Source organism: Aspergillus mulundensis (genome assembly GCF_003369625.1).
Source record: "Aspergillus mulundensis strain DSM 5745 chromosome Unknown scaffold_12, whole genome shotgun sequence".
Classification (NCBI taxonomy): domain Eukaryota; kingdom Fungi; phylum Ascomycota; class Eurotiomycetes; order Eurotiales; family Aspergillaceae; genus Aspergillus; species Aspergillus mulundensis.
In genome coordinates, this window is record NW_020797900.1 from 336,621 (window position 1) to 364,438 (window position 27,818).

The 27,818-nt window shown below is 46.6% G+C and overlaps 5 protein-coding genes across 5 annotated transcripts; 2 read left to right on the forward strand and 3 right to left on the reverse strand.

The window, feature by feature from the left end:
• Positions 1-250: 250 nt before the first annotated feature.
• DSM5745_09445 (ankyrin repeat domain-containing protein) lies at positions 251-3,707 on the forward strand (the record flags this gene model as incomplete). Its single annotated transcript, XM_026751461.1, has 4 exons — positions 251-360; positions 423-737; positions 796-1,629; positions 1,694-3,707. The coding sequence occupies 4 exons, from the start codon at positions 251-253 to the stop codon at positions 3,705-3,707; spliced, it is 3,273 nt and encodes a 1,090-aa protein (XP_026599809.1).
• Positions 3,708-3,842: 135 nt separating this feature from the next.
• On the reverse strand, positions 3,843-6,611 carry DSM5745_09446 (putative GTPase activating protein (Evi5); the record flags this gene model as incomplete). Its single annotated transcript, XM_026751462.1, has 4 exons — positions 3,843-5,151; positions 5,197-5,553; positions 5,598-6,208; positions 6,258-6,611. 4 exons carry the CDS (start codon positions 6,609-6,611, stop codon positions 3,843-3,845), a joined length of 2,631 nt encoding a protein of 876 aa, XP_026599810.1.
• Positions 6,612-8,490: 1,879 nt separating this feature from the next.
• DSM5745_09447 (DNA topoisomerase 2) lies at positions 8,491-13,916 on the forward strand (the record flags this gene model as incomplete). The annotated part of the gene is made up of 4 exons (XM_026751463.1): positions 8,491-8,565; positions 8,627-8,929; positions 8,989-11,961; positions 12,021-13,916. 4 exons carry the CDS (start codon positions 8,491-8,493, stop codon positions 13,914-13,916), a joined length of 5,247 nt encoding a protein of 1,748 aa, XP_026599811.1.
• An 836-nt stretch (positions 13,917-14,752) lies between these two features.
• DSM5745_09448 (putative APSES transcription factor Xbp1) lies at positions 14,753-16,678 on the reverse strand (the record flags this gene model as incomplete). The annotated part of the gene is made up of 4 exons (XM_026751464.1): positions 14,753-16,071; positions 16,125-16,209; positions 16,261-16,376; positions 16,435-16,678. The coding sequence occupies 4 exons, from the start codon at positions 16,676-16,678 to the stop codon at positions 14,753-14,755; spliced, it is 1,764 nt and encodes a 587-aa protein (XP_026599812.1).
• A 3,540-nt stretch (positions 16,679-20,218) lies between these two features.
• Positions 20,219-21,637, reverse strand: DSM5745_09449 (uncharacterized protein; the record flags this gene model as incomplete). The annotated part of the gene is made up of 7 exons (XM_026751465.1): positions 20,219-20,671; positions 20,735-20,931; positions 20,983-21,100; positions 21,163-21,194; positions 21,251-21,367; positions 21,419-21,442; positions 21,595-21,637. 7 exons carry the CDS (start codon positions 21,635-21,637, stop codon positions 20,219-20,221), a joined length of 984 nt encoding a protein of 327 aa, XP_026599813.1.
• Between the last annotated feature and the right edge of the window lie 6,181 nt (positions 21,638-27,818).

The window sequence follows — 27,818 nt, forward strand, 5'->3', positions numbered from 1 at the left end:
AGCCCTAATCTTTTTTCAATACCGCCCAAAACATAGAGCACCCGTTCTACGCGCCAGCCAGCCATTTGACGCCCTCGTTCCCATCGTCGCGCGCAGATGGTGACGCTGCGGTGGCTATGCAGCCTGCATCTCACCTGCAGCAAAGCCTCAGCTCAGGGTCAGCACAACCCCGCTATCAACTCCACGGTCGAGAGCGTACAAAAGTCCACCATGCATTGAACCCCAGAGTGATCGCACTCGCATCCTGAAGATGAGTTTCGGATTTGGCGTTGGCGATTTCATCGCCGTATCGAAACTCGCGAATGCAGTGCGGAAGCAGTTTAATGATGCGCCGGGGCAGCTCCAAGTCATACGCGACGAGTGAGTTACGAACACTCCCCCACGTATTCCGGGAGACGCCCATTCTAAATCAGATCAAACAGCGTCAAGCGACTATCGAATATCCTTCGAGACATTGACGACCATGAGCCGGCAGACAACCTCGATGATCAACAGCAGAAGACGCTAAACGAAATCTCACAGGGCTGCTGCGATGTGTTACAAGATTTGATTAAGACGGTCGCTAGATACGATGGCCTCTTAACCGATACAAGGGTCGGACCACGGCCGGGACTCAGAAAAGCAGGCCGACGAGTGTGGAACAGGTTGACATGGGACCAGGCGGAGATTGATTCGTTTCGGCGGCGGATCGATACAAACATCAATGCATTTGGACTGTTTTTGACGGAGTGTAATCGGTCAGTTGTCACTGTCATCCATAGATCACTGAGAGGTGTGCTGACGGGCAGTATACAGCCAGCTAAGCCGCGAAACGAAGGACATTGTGACCGTCACTCAACACGGCGTCAACCAGCTCGTTCAGCATCAAGACGAACAGCGGCGACGGGAGATCCTGAATTGGCTGTCGCCAACTACACATGAAGCTAAACAAGCGGATTTCTTCGGGCGGGTGCAGCCGGGGACTGGGAGCTGGCTGCTTGAGTCCGACGAGTTCGGGAAATGGATGGCGCAGGACGAGGAGACTCCGACAGATCAACGTAGCTTGTTCTGCCCCGGGCTTCCTGGTGCTGGAAAGACATTTTTAACGTCCATTGTGATAAATGAAATACAGAATATCCTGGCACAGGAAAGGATCGCGCTTGGTTTCTTTTACTGCAACTTCCGGGAGCAGACCACGCTGCTTGAGATTCTGTCGATCCTGGTTAGACAGGTGCTTCAACAGCAGCCAGACATTCCGGGATTTCTTGAGACGACGTACCAAAAGCATCTGGACATGGGGACGTCGCTCACGGTGGACGAATGTCTGGCTACCCTTGACTCTGCACTGGCAAAGCTTCCAACGACGTTCGTTGTCCTGGACGCACTAGACGAGTGTTATCTTCCACCCGGACAACGGAAGAAACTGCTTCTTGAGCTGTTCGGTCTGCAGAAAACCCGGAACCTAGGGCTATTTGTAACATCAAGGGACTATCCAGACATCAGTGCGCTTTTCGAAGGGAAACCGAACCTCCGAATCCGAGCCAGTGCAGCAGACGTCGAACGCTTTCTTAGAGGCCAATTGGACAATCTTCCAAGAGTTATGCAGCAGAGGGAAGACCTGCAGCAGGAGGTTATCAGTGCAATTGCCGCGTCGATAGATGGAATGCAAGTGGGCCGCTCAGTGCGTCAAAGTCCATGCTGACTAGTTGAATAGGTTCCTCCTAGCCCGACTGCATATCGATTCAATCCAAGGAAAACGCTCAGTAAAGCAGGTGCGAGAAAGCCTCAAGACTTTACCATCCGGCCTCGATGCAGCATACGAAGACGCCTGGAGCCGCATAGAGAACCAACTTCCGGACGAAGTGCAGACGGCAAAGGAAGTCCTTTCGTGGATCTCCTGCGCAACTCGTCCTCTGACTACACGTGAACTACAGCACGGTCTTGCCATTGAGGATAACCAGCCTTACCTGGATGAAGACAACATCCCGGAGATTGAGGATCTGATTGCCGTCTGCGGTGGGCTCGTGATAGTTGACCAGCAGGAACTTGTAGTGAAATTGGTGCACTACACGACCCAGGAGTACTTCGAGCGCAACCAGGTTCGTATACTCCCCCATGCACACCGTGATATTGGTAGCAAGTGCGTCCACTACTTGTGCTTTGACGCCTTCAAGAGCGGCACTCTGTGGAAGTTCGAGGATTTTGATGCCAGGCTCAGAGAGTATCCCCTATTTGAGTACTCAGCTGAGAACTGGGCATCCCATTCCCGGAAGCACAATTCAGACATGAAACTAATTTTAAAACTGCTCAGGAAGCCGGGTAACGTAGACGCCTGCTTCCAGGTCATTTTACCACGGGGTAAGAGGTGGTATGTGAAACAGAACTGGGAAAGTCTTTCCCGGGACTTTCAGGCTGGAGTACGTGGCGTGCATCTGGCTGCATGCGTTGGACTGGTCGAGGCGTGCAGAGCCCTAATCCGCGAAGATGAGATGGGCAATGTCGACCCCAAGACCGACCATGGACAGACCCCGCTATGGTTTGCAGCAACATACGGATTTCCAGATCTGGTGCAGGACCTTCTCAACCAGGGCTCCTTTATAGAAAACCGAGAGAAACTGAGAGAAACTACTCCGCTGTATGCTGCCGTGCTGCGGGGCCATGAAGAAGTGTTTAATGTTCTTGCCAATGCCGGCGCCGACCTCGAGGCCAGGACAAAGTACAAAGGGAGTCCCATTGGGATCGCGGCAGAGACGGGAAACGAGAGGATGATGAAGCTCCTTCTAGCCCGAGGGGCAAATGCGGACATTAAGATCGAAAACGGCCTAACACCGCTACAACGCGCCGCAATGGGCGGGCACGATGCAGTATTCAAGCTACTCGTGGGAGCGACTGGCATGGACAAAGTCCGCTCCAGCCGACGCGACCTGTTAGACTATGCCGGAATAGGTGGAAACGAGTCAATTGCCAGATTCATCCTAGACGATGAAGGATTCCCACCCAATGAGAAAGCCAGGTGTGCTCAGCATGCCCTCCATGTTGCCGCGGTATACGGGAGTGAGAACATATGCCGAATCCTCCTCTGTGTCGACGGCGTAAGCGTGGAAGAAAAGTATGCCAATGGCAGATCTATTCTCTCGGTCGCCGTCGTTGCATGGAAAAAGAGCGCAAGGCTAATCAAGCTCCTTCTCGACACATACAAGGCAAACCCCAACGTTAAGGACGACGACGGCCGCAGCGCGTTGTCGTATGCGGCCGTCGACTACGACCAGGTCGAACATATCATCCAGATACTGGTTAACGCGGACGGAGTTGATATCAATAGCAGAGACAATGAAGGTCACACCCCGCTGCACTATGCAATCTCTTCTGTTCTGCGGGTGGGCAATGAATCGTACACGGCGCAGCGGAAATTCAAGAGATTCGTGAGAATTCTTCTGGAAGGAGGCGCTGATGTAGACGTTGGCGACAACACCGGTCGGACCCCGCTGTCCCATGCAGTGGATCCCAAGCTGGAGGAAGGCAAATCTCATAATCCCAAGAAGTTAAGAGATGTGATCAGAATCTTACTTGCCAGCGGGGCGAACCCGGTCAAGAAGGATGACCATGGTTTGACGCCGCTTTCACGGGCAGAGATGCGCCTTCCTGCAGGGCATGAAGCGTTGATTCTCTTGCAGGAAGCTGCGCTCCACTCCACCCTCAACCAGCTGCATATCAAGTCAGTTCAGTAATCCCGGGCTCATGGAGGTAGATATAAACATGCAGTGGCTCTACTATAGTACCGCTCAAGGGGGACTTCGACAAATCGTGAATGTATGTACTAGCACAGTATCGTATCAACATCTATACAAAAGACAAGATCTATACTATCGTCCCCACCCGCTAAAGAACCCGCCCGAAGACGCCGGGGCGTCAGTGTGAGTCTTCGAAACGCCAGGATTTGGTGGTAATCCAAGTAACGAGTTCCGATTCTCCGTGGTCGAAGATCGCGACAACCCATGCGCCTTCCCTCCCATCATCTTCCGTAGCGAGTCCAGCTTCGCCTTGACTTCCTCCAGTTCCTGTTTAGCCACCGCCTCTGCGGTCTTGGCATTGACCAACTCCAGGAGCAGCGCTTCGTCGCCCGGTGGTTTGTTGTTTTCTGTGGATAGCACATTCTGGAGGCCGAGACTGCTAGACCGTTTGTTGAAAGTAGTAGTCTTGACGCTCTTTTGCGAAGCGGATCGCGCGAGTTTAAGCTCGCGAAGTCCGCCGGAGCTAAAGCCTTCACCGTGATCACTTGTCGGCGAACCATATGACTCTGGGGGTGTATCCGGGGTGGGCGTTTTAATTGCGCGGAGGTCACGGACAGTGCGCTCCAGGCGCTGGCGATCACGGTATCCGTCCTGGATCCGACCGCGTGCTTCGCGAAGTTGTTCGCGGAGCGAGGTGGCTTCCTGTTCCTGTTCGTCGATGCGCCGCGTGAGGTCGAGACACCGGCCGGCCTCGACGGAGTACATGTTCTTCCACTGCTCCACGTTGTCGCGGAGTTGCTGTTTGGTTTGGTCGATCGACGGTCGCCTCGTCGAGTCCACCGCTGCGAACTTCTCTTCTGCTTTGCTGAGGAGCTCTGGTGGTGCGGAGTCTGCGTTCGTTTGCTTGATGTATTCTAGCATTGATCGAGCGAGGGCTTGGTCTTCCTCGCGCTCTTCACGCTCCTGCTGAAGCTGGCGGGAAAGATCCGCCTGTTGGCGTTGGAGGTCACTGAGTGCCATGAGAAGGTCTTCGATCTGGGTGTGGAGATCGCGGTCTTTGTTCTGCGATAGCGACGATTTCGTTCGTGTTTTCGGTTCGACTGATAGCTCGGTTGGTGCCGTGCTGGCGTCCGACGCCGACTCAACTGAGTTGAGAGTTGAGGCCATGCTTTGCTTTGAGGTCGACCGGCGGAGATTGTTCGTTCCACAGGCGTTGTTCGGGTTGAGGCTGATTGACTTGGTAGAGGTGTGAGGGCCTGAGCCAGCCCAGAACCGGCCGAGGAATCTGGAAGCTGCCGCTTGCATCTGGGGGAAGGTAATACCGGTGGGGACTCCCTGCGACTGGTTGTAACTGGTCTCTAACGCTTGAAGGCTTTCTTTCGTCACGAGAGTGGTGAGAGAGACGAAGTCGTTGACAAAGTCGTCGGCGTCAAAAGCGTAGCTACGTTGGTCAGTAAGAGTCTTGCGTCAGAGAAAACAAACTTACGTATCCCAGAGACTTCTGGACAGCAACAACTGCATGACATCTTCGAACTCTGAGCAACTCAGAATCTTCTTTTCGTTGCGCTGCATTAGCGACAGTGCAACGCGCATCAAAGTCTCGCAAGCGCCCTCCAAGAAGATGACATCGAAGATCCGGAGTAGCATCGGCATGGGGCAGGAAACGGCGAAGAACGAGAGGAACCATTGGGAAACATAGACCGGCTCAACCCCAAGTGTTTCTAGGTGCTCGAAAAGCGCTGGTCGAAGACGAGAGAGGAGATTTTGGAATTGGTAGACGCGCAGGTGCAGACCCGACAGGTCAGGCAGGTAGCAGGTTCGCAGGTCATAATGGTCCATGAGCCTGAAATCATTAGCGCCGTTCAAGCATCATACCGAGAAACCTACCGAACAAGCACACAGAAGGCTTCTGCATCCGTCATGTGCATCAACAAAGGACCGACCACAAAGCCCAAGCCTTGGCAGTAGCCTATCTTCGTGTCGTAGAGGCTGAAACATTTGAGTACGCGGCCAAGCATCTGCTGCCCTTCGCCATTTGGGTCCCGGAACATCTCGACGTTGGGAAAGCTGCGGCCAATGTCCTTTCCGATCAGTCCCTCATATGGACTGGTCTCGCCGCAGAGCTTTTGGTATTCGGTCAATAGTGACGGATCCCTAGCCCCGGACAAGCTCGGCCAGACGACGCCGCGCAGAGGAGGTGGAATGCCGCCTCTGATTTTATTCGAAGTCAAAGTCGGCAATCGCTGCACGGTTTGCGGGTAGTCTGCCACGAGGGCCGCCCAAAATTCGAGCTCGGTCATCGGTGGAGGTGGAAGTTGTGAGTAGCGAAGAGAGGATCGAGGGTCTTCATCAATCAATCGCTTGATGTGATGCAACGATTGTGACCGCGATGGACGTGCCTGTGCCTGCTGAGCGGCAACCTTGGCCAGTCCGGATTTCGGGTTCGTGGCCAGCGCGTTGTTCTCTTGTTCCAGGCGAGCCAGTAACAGGGCAGTTGTCTAGAATCGTCAATTCTATGTCTCTCCATGCCATTTGTGCCAGACATACCTCATCAGATCCCTCCATCCGAGGCTCCTGCTCTTCGGTCTTTTCCAACTCTTCCCAGTCCACCCCATCACCTTCGAGCCCGTCGATCCGGTCATGTTCTTCGCTGATTCGCGTCCGGGCGAGCTCCGACCCAAGGTCGGGTTTCGCGGAGGTGGGTGTGGTTTTCGGGCTGATCTCGTCGTCGGAATGTGTCGTGGCGTGCACAGGGGTCTGAGGAATTTCGAGCGTACGCCAATCGGGCTGTGTATCCTCTGAATTCGAGGATAGAGGCACGGTCACCATCGAATCGGTTCGCTGAGCCGTCCGGACCGAGTCTGAACTGAGGCGCGACGGGAGTTGCTCAGAGTGATCCATTGTCGCTTGCTTTCTCTCGGTCGAGGTTCGATGCACTTCGGCGGTCAGAACGAGGGGTGAAACGCGAGGGTCGGAGGGGTCAAAGTCGAGAGACGCGATAAGACGGGAGAGCTGCCGGTGGGAGGTGGTCGACAGACAGCGGCATCGCTCGGCGGCGCAGACAACGACAGTAACGAGGAGGAGTTGAAGAAGGGAGAAATGAGGAAGAAACGGCGTGCACTTGACTCAGGATGGTGAGGTTAGTGGTGGTTAGTCCAGTGCTCCCAAGTGGGCTTCTCGCTCAGGGGTCGTTTTCCTGATTGGAACTCCACCAGGTCTCGCCCTGTCGATCCGCAAATTATTATCAGAGCTACAATGCTAGCGTGTGATGAGACTCGGTCTATTCAATGTCCAGAGTATATATTAAGGGATGCTAGCAATACAAGTTGCCATTTAAGTTGGCTTCCTGGAAGGTCTACATCTTGAGGTTCTCCTGATCTCCTCCGCACGCAAAACAGAGCGCAACCATGGAACATGAAACCTGGATCCCCGAGCCCCTCAGGAACCGAGGAGCAGGCCAAGCCAGGAACTCAGGATGCACGGCATCACGCCGTGAACCTCTCTTCTTGGAAACATGTATGTCATACTGTAAGAGATTGATGGCTTGGCCTCACTCCATGTCAGTCCAGGGGCGAGCTATGCAATTTAATTTGGCGAAAAGCGTTCTATGCGCGCTCCAATCGCCCGTTCCAAGTCAGCGGTAAGATAACGTCGCATGACCGTTTGAGCCTTAATGGAGGGCTCCAATTGCGCTCGTTGATTGGATCTACAATCCTCCGGCTCATTATGGTTGGACTACTGCAGATCAAAAATACATTACAGTACCGGCCATACAGCTGCATACCGGCACCATGAAACGCCCCTCAGCGTTCAAGTCGAGACTGGAAGCAGGGACGAGAAGTCAGAATTCATCAAGATTCAACTGAAGCGAGCAGCATGATAGAACTACTGATCATGAGACTGACAGACTAGAATCCATATTCTACTCTAGAATATTTCCTCTGAATGGCATACACACTCTAGGACTACGAGTAACTACATTCAGCGATGCAAGGTTTATGCCAATATCAGTCACGGCGGCTCAAAAATATATTTTAGCCACTACAGGGCAACATCTATCAAACTCCGGAGTAGATACAGAAAGCCAAAGTGTGGCTAAAGGTTGCTTACTGACGAAAAGCCACCAGCTGAACAAAAATAGACAGTTATCTGAATCGGTATTCAGGTAAATCTGACAATGCGATGCTTTGGTTGTGAGCTATTCTGAGCAATACTTTGTCAATGACGGTTCTTTGTTGCCCGAGAGACTTCACGGTTGTATTGCGAAGTACGGCCCATGGGCCCAAGCCAAGTCTCTTTATGTCAAAAATACCAGCAGTCTATCCTCGGATACACACTCACTATCAACTACCCTTGAAGTCCTCGAGCCTTAAGCAGTGAAGGTGCTAAGAATAGCAGAACCCCGCACGCGTGTTTTGATCGCGGCTTCTCTTTTGGGCTGGTGTGTTATGAGTTTTCCCAATCAGGCCGCGGAACGGGGCAACCGATGATCCGGTCAAAACGATTCACTGGCGGAGACGTGCCGGGCGCAAGTTTCAACCCAGCGCGTCGCCAACAAAGCATCAACACAACAATTATCGACACCGTGGAGGAGGCGCTGCTCTTTCAGTCTTTCTCCCGCTTCCTGTCAAAGGATACCTCGCGTGGGAGGCGACGTCTTTGTCTCTAACCCTCCTTCGCTCCCTCTTTTCCGTCACTCGTTGCCCTCCGGATTTCCGGTTCACCCTCTGTTTCTCGATTTTCCCCTGAATATTCTGCACATATACCCCTCAAAGCCACGATGAGCGACGAAGACTCCATGGGATCCGTCTTCTCCGACGACGGCAGCTCCGACTTCATGCCCGAAGAAGCCCCCGTACGCTCACCCCCCTCAACGCTCCGCAATGACCTCTGCTAATCGCGACTTGCTGAACTAGAAGCCAAAGAAGGCCGCGAAGAAGGCATCTCCGAAGAAGGCTCCTGTGAAGCGAGCCCCTGCGAAGAAAGCAGCGGCTAAGCCTAAGAAGAAGGCCAAGGCTGACAGCGAAGACGAAATGTCGGATCACGATGATCCTCTTGACGAGGACTCCGCAGCGCTCTCGCACACTCCCCCAATGAAAGCCCCGGCGGCTAAGGCGAAGCAAGGCGGCTCTAAACCGCTCGCGAACATTGATAACGAAGCTACCCCATCAGGAAAATCAGGCAAGATCCTTAAGAGTCGGGGTGAGAAATACGAACAGGTAAGAAACTGGCGGCCATTGGAGGGGCAACGAGCTACGTACTGACAGCTGGTGTTTAGAAAGAACTTCGACAGCAGATTTATGACCGTCCAGACACCTGGGCCGGCTCGGAACATCCTACGACACAGGAGATGTGGGTGTACAATACAGAAAGAGACGAAATGGAGTTTCGCGAAGTCACTCACATCCCTGTTGTTTACAAAATGCTCGATGAAATCCTGGTAAACGCCGCCGACCACAGGCAAAACGACGACTCCATGAACGAAATGCGAGTGACCTACGATCGGGAGACCGGTGAAATGAGCGTCTGGAACAATGGTAAAGGTATTCCGGTGGAAATCCACCCTGTGCAGAAAATTTGGGTCCCCGAGATGATTTTCGGCCACCTGTTGACATCCTCCAACTACGATGATAACGAGGATAAAACCACGGGTGGTCGTAATGGATTTGGTGCCAAAATTTGTAACATCTTTTCCACCAAGTTTATTGTCGAAACCGTGGACCCGGACGAGGGGAAACGGTACACGCAAGTATGGGAAAATAATATGCAGGTAGTGCATCCGCCCAAGGTTGTCGCTGCAAAGGGTCCCGGCTACACCAAAGTTACCTGGCAGACCGACTGGGCTAGGTTCCAACTGGATGGTATGGATGACGATTTCGAAGCTCTTTTCAAGCGGCGAGTTTACGATATGGCTGCTACCGCCGACGTGGCCGTCAAGTTGAACGGAGTTCGAGTGCCTTGCCGAGACTTCAAAAAGTACATTGCATTGTACACGAAAGCCGTTCACCGAGAGCGCGGTGGTGGCGACAACAAAGCCGACAACATCATCACCTGCACTCCTCATCCTCGGTGGGAGATAGGCTTTGCCGTGTCCGACGGTACGTACAGGCATGTATCGTTCGTCAACGCCATCGCCACATCCGGCGGAGGCACCCACGTCAACTTGATCGCGGACCAGATTGCCAACAAACTGTCCGAAAATCTCAAAAAGAACAAGAAAGGGACAGGCGCACTCATGAAGACAGCTCAGATCCGGAATCACTTCTTCCTTTTTGTCAACTGCAGGATCGTCAACCCGTCGTTCACTTCACAAACAAAGGAGGTGCTGGGATCCAAACCGAACTCGTTCAAAAGCAAGCCGGTTCTTGACGATGCTTTTTTCAAGAAAGTGCTCAACACTGGTATTCTGGACAACCTCAAGAAGTTTGCAGATCAAAAGGCAGACCAGATTCTTAAGAAGTCTGACGGCGGCCGGCGAACTCGCATGAACAACCCGAAATTAACTGACGCCAATAAGGCAGGTACCAAGGATGGCTACAAGTGTACCCTCATCTTGACGGAAGGAGAGTCTGCCAAGGGTCTTGCTATGGCTGGCCGTGGCGTGGTCGGTGCAGATCTCTTCGGTGTATACCCGCTTCGTGGAAAGTTGCTCAACGTGCGTGACGCCTCGTGGAAACAGATTTCCGAGAACGAAGAAATCCAGGGCATCAAGAGCTTCATGGGCTTGCAGCACAAGAAAGAATACACCGATACTAAAGGCCTCCGCTACGGCCATTTGATGATCATGACGGATCAGGATCACGATGGCAGTCACATCAAGGGCTTGCTCATCAACTTTCTCGAAGCTACATTCCCTAGTTTGCTCCGAATTCCCGAGTTCTTGATTGAGTTCATCACGCCCATCGTCAAGGTCTGGAAAGGCGACATCAAGAAACCGCGAGAACAGCACTCCTTCTTCACGCTACAAGAGTACCATGCGTGGAAGGAAGAGCACGCCAGTGAGCGTGGATGGGAGCACAAGTACTACAAGGGTTTGGGTACCAGCAGCACCGAGGAGGCTCAGGAGTACTTCCGTGATCTCGATCGACATTTGAAGGAGTTCCATACCATGCGAGACCATGAAGCCGAAATGCTTGACCTTGTCTTCTCCAAGAAGAAAGCTGAGCAGCGCAAAGACTGGCTTCGTACATTCAAGCCAGGCACCTTCATGGATCACTCGGTGGACAAGATCCATTTCGACAAATTCATTAACAATGAGCTCATCCAGTTCAGTATCGCCGATTGCATGCGGTCTATCCCCTCTGTTGTTGATGGTATGAAACCTGGTCAGCGAAAGGTCATGTACACGGTTATCAAGCGCAACATCAAGAAGGAAGTCAAGGTGCTTGACCTTACTGGTCAAGTCTTCAGTTTGGCTGCGTACCATCACGGTGATGCCTCGATGCATCAGACTATCATTGGTCTGGCGCAAGACTTTGTCGGTTCCAACAACCTGAATACCCTCGAACCCAGCGGTAACTTCGGTACTCGTCTGAAGGGTGGTGCCGATGCCTCTAGCGCCCGTTACATCCATACTCGACTTTCCCCTTTCGCCCGCAAAGTCTATCACGAACATGACGACGCCATTCTCACGTACCTGGAAGATGATGGAAAGTCGGTGGAACCCGAATACTATGTTCCCGTTGTCCCCATGATTCTCGTCAACGGTGCCGACGGTATCGGCACCGGTTGGAGTACCTCAATTCCCAACTACAATCCAGAGGACATCGTCGACAACTTGAAGCGGATGCTCAAGGGTGAGGAGATCAAGACGATGCAGCCGTGGTTCAAGGGTTTCAAAGGTGAAGTCACTCAGATTGGCCCGGACAAGTACAAATTCAGCGGTCGCATCAACCAAATCTCCGACAAGGAGGTGGAAGTCACGGAACTTCCAGTCCGGACATGGACTCAGGATTTCATCAATAAGCTTGAGGACATGATCAAGGCCGAGAAGGCGCCTTCTCTCATCAAGGATTATAAGGATTACAACACCAACTCCGACATCCATATGGTCCTTCAGTTGGATGAGAAGAACGTCAAGGAACCTCTAACCCAGGAGTTCCTGGAGGACAAGTTCAAGCTCACCAGAACGGTCAATACTACAAACTTGGTTGCCTTCGATCCGGAGGGTCGTATCACTAAGTACAACAGCGTCGAGGATATTCTGCGAGAGTTTTACAACCTTCGCCTCAAGTTCTATGCGGAACGTAAAGTAAGTGCATGCTGTCAGCCTTTCCTTTTACAGAGATATCATGCTAACATCTCTCCTAGCGCTACCAACTTAAGCAACTCCAGATCCAACTTGAGAAGTTGACCAACCAGGCAAGATTTGTGCAGATGATCATCGATGGTGAATTGATTGTCTCCAAGAAGAAGAAGACCGTCCTCGTCCAAGAGTTGAGGGACAAGGGCTTCAAGTCCTTCCCCAAGGTCGCGGACGCCGCCAAGGCCGGTGAAACCGAAAAGGTCGTTGAAGCATCCGACGACGAAGGCACCGAGACCCCGCAAGATCACGGCTATGACTATCTTTTGGGAATGGCCATCTGGTCCTTGACTCAGGAGCGAGTGGAAAGACTGCTCAAACAGATTGGAGACAAGGAGCAAGAGATTGACGCGTTGATCAAGTTGTCAAAGGAAGACATCTGGCTACGCGACCTTGACGACTTCATCGAGGAGTGGCGAAAGCAGCTCGCCGAAGCAGAGGACCGCCGCACTGGCCAAAAGAAGAAGGGCCGCCGCGTCTCTACGAAGCTCGCTACAGTGGGCCGTGCCGTTGGCGGGAAGAAGCGCAAAGCGGCCGACGACGACTCGGATGACGACTTTGTCGTTTCCAAGCCCAAGAAGAAGGCCGCGCCGAAGAAAGCCGAGACAGAAGGTGGACTGGCGAGCTTCTTCAAGAAAGCACCAAAACCCGCACCGGCCGCCAAAGTCTCAGATAGCGATTCAGATTTCGATTTTGGTATTGAAGAAGTTATGCCGAAGAAGAGCAGAGGTCCCTCTAAAGTCTCTCCAGTGCCCAAGGACGAGGATGGTGATGTAAATATGGATGCCTCCGAAGCTGAAGTCGCCCCCAAAAAGAGTCGCGCCGCTCCCAAGGCGGCAGCGAAGCCGAAGAAGGAAGAAGATGACGATGACGATGACAAGCCCAAGACAAAGCCAGCGGCGAAGAAGGGTCGAACCGCAGCGACAGCCAAACCGAAACCCAAGGACGATGATAGCGACGCTCTTGATGACGACGAGTTCATGGAGATCGCCAAAGCCGAAGCCGCCAAGCCCGCGCCAGCCAGCCGTGCTGGCCGCAAGACTGCGCCCAAGAAGTACACATTGGATGACTCCGACAGCGACAATGGCGACGACTTGCTTGGTGATGTGAGCCAGATGGTCAAGGGTATCGGTGGTGCGACCGGTGGATCTGCCTCAGACTCGCGACAGCTCTTCTCTGAACTCTCGCGACCTGGTAGTAGCACCGACCTGCCTACCAACACAAAGACGTCCAAGTTTGACAACGACTTTGACGCGGACGAAACTGACTACAGCAAGCTCATCCCCCAGAACTCCCCGCGCCGCTCCCTTCAGGTCAAGCCCAAGGACGCAAAGATGTCTGAAACCATTGACTTGGACGACGACGACGAGGACGACGAGCCCATCAAACCCGTCAAGGCCAAGGCAGCCCCGAAGACCAAAGCCGCGGCCGCTCCAAAGCCAGCCGCTGGTAAAGGTCGCGGTCGCCCGAAGAAGGACGCTACTACCGCCGCCTCCTCCTCTTCCTCTCTTAAACAGACAACCCTTTCTCCTGCTGCCAAGGCCTACGCCTCCAAGCAAGCGAAGGCTGCTTCCACTGCCTCCACCGCTGCCAACAAGAAGAAGACGATCCTGGAGGATTCCGAGGATGATATGGATGCGATGCCCAAGCAAGCGAAGACTGCTTCTACCGCTGCTAAGAAGAAGAAGACAATCATGGATGACTCGGATGATGATATCGATGCGATGGCCAACGACATCCTTGACTCCCCGGCTGGCATTCGAGACGAGGCTCCTGTTGCTTCCCGCAGCACGGCTAGCCGACCGTCGCGACGCACAACCGCCAAGAAGACCTACGTGATTGAGGATGATGATAGCGAGGATGGAGCGGGCGGCCAAGACGATTCGTTCGATTTGTCGGATTAGGCGCGTCTTGTGACTCTTCCTCTTTCCGGGGTTTGGTGGGGTGTTTTCTCGTTTCTCATTTCTCACCCTAGAACATTTCTCACTCTAGAACGTTGACCGTTCTTAGAATTTTTCTCCTTTCTAATTCTGTTTCATTTCTCTTGTTACTGTTTTCGACTTGTACGTTAGGGATTTCAGGTTTAGGGAATTTATTGTTTTATCATTAGAGACTCTTCTGAACCTTGAGCTGAAGGTTATCTTCCGCTACGTAGCTCCGTGCCTTCGCAGGTTCCACGACATCAGGCAGACGAGTCCTCCTGCCCAACTGATTTGGAGTAAGTGCAACGTCGCACGAAAGCCGTTTCCTGGCTGCAGCCTACGATGGCTACCAACTACATTGTAAGGTACGTAGGGCAAAAATGAAAAGCAGACCGTCGGACGATCGCGATACCAAGACCAGCCATCCATTCGTATTAAACAGATTGGCAAATACTAAGTTACTAACACGAACTCCCACCCCAGTAAGAAAGGCAAATGCAAGACAAGACAAATGGCAAAGGGCAGCAATCAAATCGAACCAGAATCCACAGGAAGGAGATTAAACCATGTAACTCCACGCAGTCTATAGCATAGCATTGTTGTTTCGTTTCCTCGTGAGGGTAGGGAGGGGAGGTGCGATCGAACAGGGAAAAAAAGGAAAGCATGGGCAGGATACGGTAAATCAAGGAAAGGAAAAGAAGGGAGAAATGAATGGATGGGTTAGAGATGTCGAGGTAGGTGTGCGATGGTGTGATGGATAGAATAAGACAAAGTAAACTTGAGTAGGTGGGAAAGGATATGAGATGTAGACTCGTCGCTCAAGCAGACGCGCGGCGTCTCTTCTGTCCAGACCCGAAGCGCACGTTGGTGCTGAGGGTGGCACCGGCACCAGTACCAAGGAGACGATTCTTCTCACCAGCGCATTCATGCTTGACGGCGGGCCCTCGTCTAGGCTCGCAGTCGGCATCGCTCCCCGTGGCATTGTGCAAGAGACTGATCAGGGCATGGGCGGCGGTCATCTCGCACATGAGTCTAGAGTCCGATGAGGTCGGTGCGTGCTTCTGCGCCCGACCGGAAAGCGAGGACTCAGTCTCCACGGCGAGACCGCCATGCGGTTGGTGGTGGACTCTCTTCTCGCGACCGCGCTTCCGGTCCCCTGCTCCTGCTGTTGCTATCCGCTTTGGCGCGTGGTAGTCGGCCATCGCCTCGTCTGTGTCGCGGTAGGGTTGGCAGCCGTTATTATCGGCGCCCCGGTACAAGTGGGCCGGGCCGGGTTGTGGGATGTTCAAGCTCATGCTGCTGCTCGTGCCTGAGGAGACGGTGGACGAGATGGAGGATTCGTCGGACGAGCCGATTTCGTAGTCGAGGTCAAGATCGTGCTCGGCATCTACGTCGGGGTCTGTCTCGGCATCCGCGTCGATGTCGCTCCCTTCTGCTAATGGGGTGAGGCTGGTGCTGTCTTCGTGCATTATTGCCATGCTGGTTGGGACAGAGCTGGGGATCAGTCTTGGGCCAGGTCCTGCTCGCTCCGATGCCCGGAGTCTCCGGATCCGTGCTCTTGCAGTCAATGAGGAAAGCGACGCGATGACATCGTGCTCTGGGGGGTGGAAGTGCGCGGAGGAGGTGGGAGGGTAGATATCCGTGCTGCGAGGCGTGTTCACAGGCGTAAACGAGTTCCGGATCGGACTAACAGGGGAAAGACAGTATGGTTCTGTGCCGCTGCTGTAGTATTCCATCTCGGGCGATGAGCCGTATCCCATCAAAGACGTATCAGTGGACGTGGAGGTGTTGCTGCGGTGATGATGGTGGTGGTGGGCTTTGGGGAGGATGTGGCGGCCCAGGACTGCCCTGTCTCTTTCCAGGTCTCTGTCCATGCCGGGGGCGGAACTAGGGCGCAGGACGTAGTCGGCTCGGAGGGGGTTGCCCCGGAGCTCGAGTGTGCGGTAGTAGTTTGCTTTCTCGGTTGCTATCTGGACAATGGAGGGATCGATAATCATGCGGCCGAAGCGGGCTCGGTCTTCGGGATGGGTGCAGAGGTCTGGGAAATCGGCGCCGAAGAGGGGGGTGAGTGCGTATCGGATCTTCCAACAAAAGGTTGCTGATACGGCTTTGGCGGCTTCGTAGGGCATCCAGTACCCTATGAGGAGAAGATGAGTTAGGACTGTTGACAGCGTGGGGTGGGCTTCTTACCCTGTGCCGCGAGGGCGCCTCCTGTGATGCTGTGGCAGATGTCACGAAGTCCTGGGTTCTGGTTGAGCATCTTCGCTGGGGTTGTCTGATCTGATCAGCAAACGGCGTCTTCAGCTGATGAAGGGATTGGGGTTACCTTGGAGTAGTCGTTGCATTTGAACAGATGTGTCGTTCGGACCAGGCCAATGTTGTAATCCCACATCACCGTCCACTGTTTCTCCTCTCCCGGCATCTGAAAAGTATACTGGAAGACTGGGAGAAAGTTAGCCAGCGTTCGAGAAGCATCCCAGAACCTTGCTCGTAAGCCTACCCTCAAAGCTCTCCCGCCCAGTCCGATCCTGGAACGATTTCTTGTCGCTGTTATACGGAATGTGTCTTGGATAGTCGGCAATGTTCCCGCACGGGTGGATGCGAAAGTCACGATGGTAACGGGCGAATCGTCCGCTTGGGTCTTCGTGAGGAGGGTAGCGCACTTCGCCTCTGGGCTTCCCTCGCTGGAAGATCGGGGCGTCTTTGGCCATCTTTGGCTTCTTCTGGCGAGGAGAACGTAGCATGGCGGTGCTCGTGGAAATCGTCGGCGAAGGAGTGGGAAGAGGAGGGAAGCGATGTGCCACTGGTAGGCTGGGGAGAGGATTGAGAAGAGATTCTATGGACGCCATCTTATACACGAGGGCTTCTCTGCCGTCTCAGATGGAGGCGTCTTTCGGTTCTGTCGGTGAGGTTGGCGTCTGCGAATGATAGAGCACCAGAGGAGGGCCGCAATGGTCGGGAGTCAAGACGGAAGCCTGTCTTATCTGGCTTGCTGGTCCAGAAACTCTGATCGGTTTGACCGCCCTTGTCTGATTTGAGACACAGGGGATAAAGGATTCTAGAAGGTCTAATGAGGTCTCAAAAGAGGGTGGGTTACAATGAATGAGGCCGACAGGAGACGGCTATGAAGGATTGGTGGCAATGCACGAGTGTGTTTGAAGCCGATAGATTGCTGGGCGACCATGGAACTGGCGAGAGACGGAGAAAGAATGACGAGGCAAGGGCAGAGACATCAAAGATGAGAGGCAATCTTCCTATTGTCGACGGGTTTGCTGAGTGCAACGCTTTCCACGAGTGGATGAGTGACGGCATCTGATCAGTAGCTGTCCAGATGGCTTCCCCTCCTCTCTGTTTGACCAAGTGGGATATGAATGTGCAGGCCGTGGATTTCTTCTCTTCGAGAGGCAGCGGTGAACCCAGGCTCTGAGTCAAATACCCAACCTAGACACCCAGAATGGACGGATGTCTTGGATGGAGGGAAGCATTCGGCATGAAACCAACCTCACCGGTTCTTAGACCCAGGAAAGCATCACGAGGCACACGTCAGGAACGGGTCAAAGGATCTGGGCGATCTGCCCTACTTCAACCCCAGTTTGAGTATAGTAGGTGGTCCCAAGGGGGTACCTGGGTACCATGTTTTGCAACGTTCTCCATTTAGCACCCACTCAACGGCCGCACTAGACGAACCTATCCCCAGAGATACGTCTGCTTTCCCACTAGCTTGAAAGCCGGAAATGCCGCTCATGGCATGCAACTTGTCGAGGCTTCAGCTGTTTCACTCCCTGTCTGCAGCTACCCAAGACTAGGCTGACGCAGGCTTCGCGAGAAATGACATGGTAGATCACGTTCCAGGGACTCCTGCAACCATGTGGAGGCCCTGCAGACTTGGCCGTAGACTGAAATCGGGCTCACAGCCTTCTGAACCAGATGCTCACTTCTTTACAAACAGAACGGAGATAGCGGTCTGCGGGCGTGAGCTGTTCGGCCGCAATTAGGAACCGTATTTCGAAAAAGCTAATAATAGGACAAAAGGCGTGTGTATTGCAGCACATCACCCGCCATCTGTCATAGATGTCCATGGTTCGTTACGTTTCCGAGTCATGGAATACAGAGAGGTATTGCCTGAAGACGGGATCAGCATCGATGGTCATGGTCCTGTGCTGTCAACGAACTCGACCATCAGCTGGGAGGAGCCGCTGGAGCAACCGGAAGATTAGCCCTCACGGACTGTCGGCCAATTAGCAAACGGACCTTGATGGCGCTGTTGAGCGAGAAAGGTATGGGAGAGGCCTGAGACCGCGGAAAGCTGCATGCCGCCTTCTTCTTGTACCACAAAAAGCTACGGTTGCTACCAACCAACAGGCCCGCCTCGATCAGTTCTGAGGGCAGGGAAATGCCATGGGCATTTCGTATGACAGCGGCGTGGCTTGGGGTGGGTGGATCTCTGGCCGGGCAAATATCGAAAGGCAAATCCGGAAGAGACGAGGCGCCATGTCTCTGGCAGGGTTTCAGTTGCTGGCTGAGGTCGACCGTTCCAGTGCTTGGGAGTGATTTTGAGGAGACAAGTTGGGAGTTCACGCGCTCAGCCACGCAGCCAACAGTTCGTTACATCGACTGTACCTCCGAAAGAGCATAGAATCTATCATGAGCTCCCCTTGTAATCGTCAGGCGACATCGGCGTAAGGATAGGTAGGCTCAAGCCTCGCTCGCGCAAGCGTCACACCCGCGTCAGGATGTTGCTCAACTCCGATGGCCCGCCATGGACCAAGCCCGGCCGTTACTGGAGCCGGTGTCGATGAAGATACAGTGGGTCTAGAATAGGACGACTCAAATGGGTGATGGAGTCAAAGGGAAACTTCCACGCAGGCTTCTCTGCAGCGTAGCCTGGGTAGTGGAGCCTGGGATACAGAAGCAGCCCGCTTTCATAGGTTGATGCGCTTTCAGTTCTGAAGTGCCTGTGCCCTCAGTGGCTCTCTGACACGTTTGGCCATGCAGCTTACCCTGAGGGATCAACATGGCCTCCACAATGCCTTACAGAGCTAGCTGATGGCCTCGTGCAGAGCTCGCACCAGGTACCCACAAACTCAAATGGGGAACAGAAAGGAGAAGAGGGAACCGAAAGAGAAGTGCGGCCGTAAAGGGGGCGCGAGACACCAACCGTGAATAGTCGGCTACCACAAACCAAGTGACAAATCACTTGAGACACGATGAAGGATCTAGAAGTAGGGAAACAGGACAGCATCACGTCGGTGGCTTGCGAAGCTTTCGTGAGGGCAAAACATCGAGTTGCAATAATCGATTGCGCAGTTGCCCCGTACCCTCCATGGTGGAGAGGCGTTGCAGCTGTTGCAGTCTTGCAGAATCGGGCGCAAGGCTGGTCAGTATGGAGTGCGGGCGATGGGAGACAGCTCCACTCAACGCAAGGAGATGACGTCTCTGAGGTGTCGCGTCTGCAAGATAGAGATTGTCTGCCATGTCTGGCAGGAACAACAACCTGCCTGCAAACACGCCAAACAATGTCGCTATATTGCAGGACCGTTGACATCGCGCGGTCACTTTCCAGCCGGGAAACCCCTGTTTCAACAGGAACGGTATCATAAAACATCCCGGGAACACATGTGCCACTGGGTTCGATCTGGGGTAAGCAGATTCGGCCGACGATCCAGCGCTCGGATCCTGTGCTCGATCATTTGCTCCCTCATTGCTTGAACCTAGAGCCATCGCACAAGATAGAGGTGGGTCATCGCCGACGGTTGTGTAATCCAGCGGTGAAACGGCCCTTACTCGCAGCGAGGCAACGTCCTCTACGTAGGACAATTCGGTCCTCGAGACCATGGCCAGGGATCAAGGTCTTTGGGCAAGCCGTCGACTCCCTGCTACACACCGTGCGAATGTTCCGTATGCTAGGGGCAAAGTGCTCAACATCCGAGAATTAAATAACTCTATACTATAAAGCAAACTGCGAAAGGTAATGAGTAACAGAGAGAAACAGAGAAACAGGAAAACACGTCGAAATGGAAATAGAAGATGAAACATTCGACAGAAGACGAAGGAAAGGGGCTAAAAGAGACTTTCAAAATTCGTACCATCTCGTCATCGTACAGGTCAAGCCATCCGAGGCCCTTTGCACGTCAAGAAAGCAGTTTTACGGCTGCTCCGGTGCACAAGACTAAGTCTCGAGTTCCCTGGACTTTAAAGCCAAGCAGCCGGATTCGGTCCTTCGTTACAGCCGGCTAATCGTGAAACCGGGCGAGATTGAGGACTGCAGGAGTAGTGGAAACTCATTAAACGGCCAGCAGAGGCTGCTTCTCGGGCTGAGTCTCCTCGATAGATTGCACCACCGGCTCATCTTTGGGGGCTTCGGGAAAATCCGAGGTCTTGACAACAGCCTCGGGCTCGGGCTCCCTCTTGACCACCGGCCCAGTGGCGGGGGCTTTGGCAACCTCCGGGGAAGCGGAGCGACGGCCAATGTACTCCTGGGCCTTGTTGCTGTAGTCTCCAACGTACTGCTTTACGACACCCGTAGCGTGGTAAGTGCGCTCCTCCGCGAGATCCTTCAGTTGATTGGCCTGGGAGCCGACCATCTGGCGGGCGTGCTCAATCTGAGCATCAATCACCTCACGGTTGTTGATGTAAATGAAGGGTCCAAAGTAGGCAATGGTGACGGCCAAAAGGGACAGACCCCAGAAGGGAAGGATCTTGATCAACCAGTAGGCGGAGAACGCGGCAGCAGCGGCCTAGAAAGTACCCGGTTAGACTCCGAGTTGTTGCGTCGGGGTAAGCTATAGCACGGAACTTACAGCGGAAGTGTGGACGGCATTCTCGGCAAAGAGAACGCGCTGGAACTCAATAAAGAGGAAGTCCACAAGCTGCTGGAAGTCCTCCAAAACAGCCTCAATGGTTTCCCTGGGGAGAGTGTAGTATTTGCGGGGACGGAATGAGCTGGTGAGGCCCTGAGACAGGACGAGTCTGCCGCCGATCTCGGCAGCGGCGGTAACTATTCCCCGTCAGCGTTGTCACATTGTTATTAGCCCAGGTGCAAGCTTACTGCCAAGAACGAAGTAGAGGAACTTGAAGAACCAGCGCAGAAGAGGGAGGTAACGGGCGGCGAAGATGAAAGCAACGACACTGGCGAAGGAAGCGGCGGTGGCACGAGGTTGTTCCCACTGGCATACGCAAGACTCGGTCAGTAGATTCTCGAGGATGCAGTTAAGGACTGATTACTCACGCTGAGAAGACTGTACAGCAGAGAGTGGTAGTCTGTTCGCGGTCAGTGTTGCCATTCCGCCGGTCTGAATTCTGATTGTATCACGCACAGGTCAGGGGCTGGCCGGTGGCCGTGGTGGTCGAAGGAATCACCTTCGCACTCTTCAGGTCGCGAATTTCTTGACCAGTGCGGGAGGCTTCGGATCTGATGGTTTCAGCGACCGGGCCTAGCAGCGCGTCAGTATTCCTCTACTAGAACCATTATGTGTGTTGAATACCGTTCGTGATCGACTCCTTGATGTCTAAAAACGAAAGCAATCAGTTTGTGTGACCTTTGGCGAGAGCACTCGGAATCCGTAGGGACCGTGGTATTACTAGGAGCAGAAAAGAACATCAGCTTCAATGACTTGAAGGGGCGACCTTGGTTGAGAGCTGAGGATGTTACTCACCTTACCGGCACCTGTGTCGGGGTACCTGACTTCACCGTTGTCGGCCATGTTTGGGTCTGTGCGGGAGCTCCAATCTAAACAAAGGTTTTTTTTCCGGTTGATAAGGGCAGTGGAGGGAGATGAACGATCGAACAGCAGATCGTTAGAAGATAGCGGCGAGAGAGAGATAGCAGCGATGAAAAGAGCAAGAATGGAGATGCAGCGAGGAGGGGAAGTGGGCGAGGACAGGGAAAGAAGAAAAGATAGGAGAGAAGAGGAGAGAGCCCGGAGTGATGCAATTGACAAGCGAGAGGTCGTGTGCTGTGCTTCCTTGGGCTCGGAGCCTGCAGGTTCCACCGAATGAGAACACAATCGAATAAGCAATGAGGCAGCCTGCTGAGAATCTGCTGGAAGCTGGAAATCAAGATCAATCTATCTCTTGCGATCGCCTCGTTCCGTAGTTTAATGGGAGTGACTACGGTTCGGCTCACCTTGGTCCAACTGCCGAGATTCACCTTGCTTTGGCGCAGAGAACCCGTGACTTTGTAAGATGCTTAGTAACGCGGGGTAAAGCTTACCGTAAACTTTTTTTTTTTTAACGCTTTAAAACTTTAATACACCACCTTACTTTTATCCTGCCTATAATATCTTTATTAAACTAGTTTACAACTAGTTTATTAAGATAAATAATAACTTTAAACCTAAGTAAACTATTTATATTAATATACTTATTAATTTAAGGCCACAAGAGCCTACCCTATTAAATAGCAAAGTAAAAAAGCTTTTTTATAAAAATAAAAATTATATAATATATTAGTATTATACTACTATATTAAATATAGCTAACTTGGTAGAAACTAGTTCCTAGTATTAATAAATTAGTTATTAACTAAAATAAAATAACTTACCAGTGCCTATACCTATATTATTAATATATATAAGGCCTACACTAATTTCCGCGCAGGAAGTTAAATATTTAAAGTACTTACTAAAGTATTTAATAATATTAAATAATAAATATATATATATTATAAAGCTCCCTAGCTATAAGCCAAAAAAAGTATAAATAATAATTAACTTAGTAATATAATTAATTTATAACTAGTTTAAAAAGAACTAGTTACTAACTAGTTTAGATTTAATACTCTAGGACTTAAAAAGGGAATACTAAAAATTAAAAAGTTTACTATATACTTTTTAATTATATAGTTATAAAGCTATATAAAACATGTATAGGGGTTAAAGTTTATAAATATTTTAATAATACTTTTTAGCTTAATTATTTTAACAGCACAGCGGAAATATTTAAAAAAATAGCTAAGTAAAAATCTAAAATTAAGAATTAAAAAATATTACCAAATTATTTAAAAACCTATAAGTAAGTAAACTAGTTGTAAACTAGTTATAGACTAGTTCCCTATAGGTTTTTTATAATTAATTAATTTTAGGTATTATTATGCAGTAATACGCCGCTTTAGGAATAAAGTAGCTTGTAAAAAGCATACTAAATTATATAAACTAGTATTTAAAAGGTTTAAGAACCCGGTTAGTTTATAATAAAAGGCTAGAGATAAAATTAATTATTAACTAGTTTTAAAATATAAGTGGCTAATACTAGTACTATATTATATATAAATAATATAAACCTTTTGCTTATAGCGTATATTTTTTTAAAAATTTAGCCTATAAGCAGGCTAATTTTAATACTATTTTTTTTAAAAGCCTTTTTTAAAACCATACTACCTTAGAGTTTGCCACTTACTAAAGTATAAATAATTAAACAAGTATAAAACGCAACTATAATAAGTAAAACTTCTTTTAAACTAGTTTTATCCCTTAAGAAACTAGTTTTTAACTTTTTTTTAGGTAAATACTATTCCCAGGGCTATAGCCAGCTTATAAAAAAAAATTATAATATTATTTTTAATGCCTTTATCCCTCTTAATATAGTAAAAACACCTTATATTTTTTTTATATTAAGGGGCTATTATAATTATCCGCCACCACCCCTAACAAAGGCTTTATAACTTATTATAGCTAAGCTACTTGCTTTAATTAAGTATATAAAATAACTAAATATAATAGCAAGTAAGTAACTAGTTCCCTAAATAAGCTAACTAGTTACTAACTAGTTTTAGGTATATTTTTATAAAGTCCTGCTTTAAAGGCTTTTTATAAAAAGTATAATTATTAGACTTTTTTAAGTATTTATATAAGCTTTATAAAGCAGGATAGGCTTATAGTAATAATTACTAAGTAACAAGCTTTATTATATTTTTTAAAATAGGACTTTAATAGGGTGCTGTTTAAGTATAAATAAAATAAGGAATTTTAGGTAAAAAAACTACTTTATAACTAGTTCTAAACTAGTTCCTAACTATAAAATTATAAAAATATATTCATGGGGTATATATAGACCTAGGTTAGCTTATAATAATTTATATATTTAATATATAAATTAAGCTTTTTAAAGCTACTAAATCCTTTAAAATTAACATGTTATTTAAGCAGGTAAAGGGTAAATTTAATAAAGTTATTCTTGTAATATTCCTGGAAAAACATAGCAAAGGTAAGTTAATTAACTAGTTTAGAACTAGTTCTAACATTTTAATTTTTACCTTTTATTATGTTTTTATAAATACACAGGCACCGGAAACTTATTAAAAGCTTTTTAAGTAGGTTTTTAAGCTTGTGGCTAATATATATAAAAAACTAAGCTTTTTATTTAATTACTTGCATAAGACTAGTTTAAAAGTTATTATAATAAATATATATGCAAAATAACTTAAGGGTATGTATTATAAACTAGTTATTTTATTTTTAAAACTAGTTCTTACTTTATTTTAGGGCTTAGTTGCTATTTTTAATTATAAGACCTAGAGGGTTAGGAATGGTGCTAGCAGCTTTTAAATATTATAATAATTTATTATATTTATTTTTATAAAACTATTTTTAAACTAGTTCCAAGATTTAAAAGGGATTTAACTAGTATAAATAAAAAAGAAAAAAATTATTACTTTTATTTATTTAGGTTTTAAATAAAAAGTTTTTTTACAGCTAAGACGCGCCCGGTTTATAATATAATAATAAGGCTTTTAATTAGCAAGTATTTTTTTAATATTATAACTAGTTTAGAACTAATTTTTTGCGGATAAAAATAAAAAATAAAATACCTATAATTTAAAACTAGGCTAAGCATAAGGGCCATGTTATTATTATAGCTAGGCTCTTGCTAGCTTATTTAAAAATTCCCCGTGTATTTTAAAATAAGGCTTAAAAAAGTATAAATATAATAAAATAAATATATTATAAGTTATACTAGATAGGTATTTATAACTCTTTACTAGGTATAATTTTAAGGTAAGGAACTAGTTCCTAACTAGTTTTTTTAAAACTAGTTCCTAACTAGTTCTTAAATTTAACTACTAATAATATTACTATAGTTCCTAAATTCTAGACTAACAAGATATTAACTAGTATTAAGAATAACAGGCCTATAATATCTTTTATTTTTATTAACTTATTAATATAAAGGCTTATTTTTATACTAGCTTTTAAAAAAAAAAGTAAGTTTTTAGCACTCCCAAACTAGTTTAAAACTAGTTTACTTACTTTTTTTATAAAGTAAAAGCAAGTAGCTGCTTGGGAGGCGCTTTTTGCTTAAAAAGTTATTTATAATAATAATATAATTTTTTTTAAATCTAGCTTATTAAAATTTATACCACCTTAAAGCTTTATACTTAATAGCTAATAGTCCTAATCTTAAACTCCTGCTAGCTAATAGTTTAGATCCCGTACTTTAAGGTAATAGGAAATAATTTATAACTAATTTATTTTATGCTAATTATATAATAGCCAACATTAGCTAAGCTAGTTATAAAAAACCTGCTTATAATAAGCTACTACTATATAATATAAGGAACTAGTTCCTAACTAGTTTTAGAACTCTAGGTCTCCAGCGAACGGTAACTAATAACCTATAATTATAAAACCATAATGCCGAATAGCGGAGCTTAAATATAAAAAAATAATATATAAAGCTTTAAAGGCAAGCTACTAAGGCAAAGGCTTAAAAGCTTAATAATCTAAAATAAAGATAATAGCTAGGTCTAAACTAGTTCTTAAAAAAATATAACTAGTTACTAGTTAGCCTTATAAAATTAGTTACTAACTAGTTGTCTCCTATAGTACTAGGGTTTTGTTTTTAACTTTATATATTTTTTTTATTTAAAATAGTGATATATCTTCCTAAAAACAGGCTTGTAATATCAAGTTGGCATTATAAGCTAGTGGTTAATATTATAGTTTAATAACCTAAAGGCCAGGTGTTTAAATTAGCGCTAGGAAAATTAAAAATATTTTTTTTATATTTTTATAATTTTATTAGTTAAAGACACTAGCTAGGCTTTATTTATATTAAATTTTTATTAAATTTTTATTAAATTTTTATTAAATTTTTATTAAATTTTTATTTAATTTTTAATAAAATCTTTATTTTTACTTTGATTTTTATTTTTATTTTAAAGTATTTTTTATTTTATAATTATATATAATATATATTATAATATAATGTTATATAAATAATAAGCCTGTAAAAAATATTATTAATAATTAATATTATATTATAAGCTTTATTAAATATTTCCTGAAAATAAATTAAAAAAAATATTATTAATATTATAAATTTTATTTTAAAAAAACTATTATTAATATTATAAATTTTATTTTAAAAAAACTATTTATAACTTACTAAAGTAATACTAAATATATAATTTTTATTACTATATTAAATTTATATAATAATATTATTTTTAAATATTTCTTAAGTACTTTATTATTTTTAAGATAAAATATTATTAAATTTAAAATAGATTTTAGAGATATTTAAATACTATTTTCTTAATATAAAGTATAAAAAATATATAATAATTTATAATTAAAAGATTATATTTTAAAGGTTTTTAGTATAATAACTAAGTATTAAATAAAATATTATAAAAATATTAATAAATAAAAATTAATACTAAACTTAAGGGTTGAAATATAAATTAACTAATATTTAATTAGGTATTTTATATAAGTATTTTCCTACCTGTAATTTTATAGGTATAATAAAAGAAATAAAATAAAATAGTAGATTTAGGTATTAAAATACTATATAAAAATAAAAAGTGTAATAAAATATACTATATATATTGTAAATAAATAAAAATGAATAAGAATGAATAAAAATAAATAAAAATAAATAAAAATAAATAAAAATAAATAAAAATAAATAAAAATAAATAAAAATAAATAAAAATAAATAAAAATAAATAAAAATCTAAGGTTAATGTACTAAACTAGAGTATTAAATAAATAATAAATAAAATAAATAATAAATAAAATNATAAATAAAATAAATAAAATAAATAAAATAAATAAAAGAAAAAAGATAAATAAAATAAAAAAGATAAATAAAATATATAAAATATATAAAATATATAAAATATATAAAATATATAAAATATATAAAATATATAAAATATATAAAATATATAAAATATGTAAAATATATATATTGGCATTGGACGGAACTAGTTCTAAACTAGTTTTGTTATTAGTGTACATAAATATATATATATGTTAGTTTTAATTTAAAGTACTTCTAAACTACTCTTAAGAATATATTATAGTTAATAGCTTTAAATTTATACTAAGCTAACTGCTAAATTACTAATTACTAAATTAAGATGCTTGTTATTAAAGAATTATCTTTAAACTAGTTTTTAACTAGTTCTTATTTTTATTACCTTCCTTAACCTTATCCTTTTTAGCCTCTTTCTTTTTATTCTCTTTTTTTTTAGCAAAACTTTTAGCAAGCATCTTAGCTTGGAAAAGGCGCTTTTAGTAGGCCTTAATATTAAATAAAAACTAAATATTATATATATTTTTATTATACATGCAATTTTTATTAGGACAGGCTAGAGAGAATTAGTTTAAAACTAGTTAATAAGTTATAATTAAGGTTAATACTTATACTTTTTAACTTTAGTAACCTTATAAAACTTACAGGGCAAGGTATATCCCTTTTTTTTAGCATGGTATTTAATTTTACTTAAGTTAATTTATAGTATGTTAGTCCAAGATAACTAGTTAAGAACTAGTTCTTACCTTATTATTATAACCCTTTAAGGGTATTTTAATCTTTTAAAACACTTTCTTAAGCTTTACTTTTTTTTTCTAGGCTTTATACTAAGTAACATAAAAG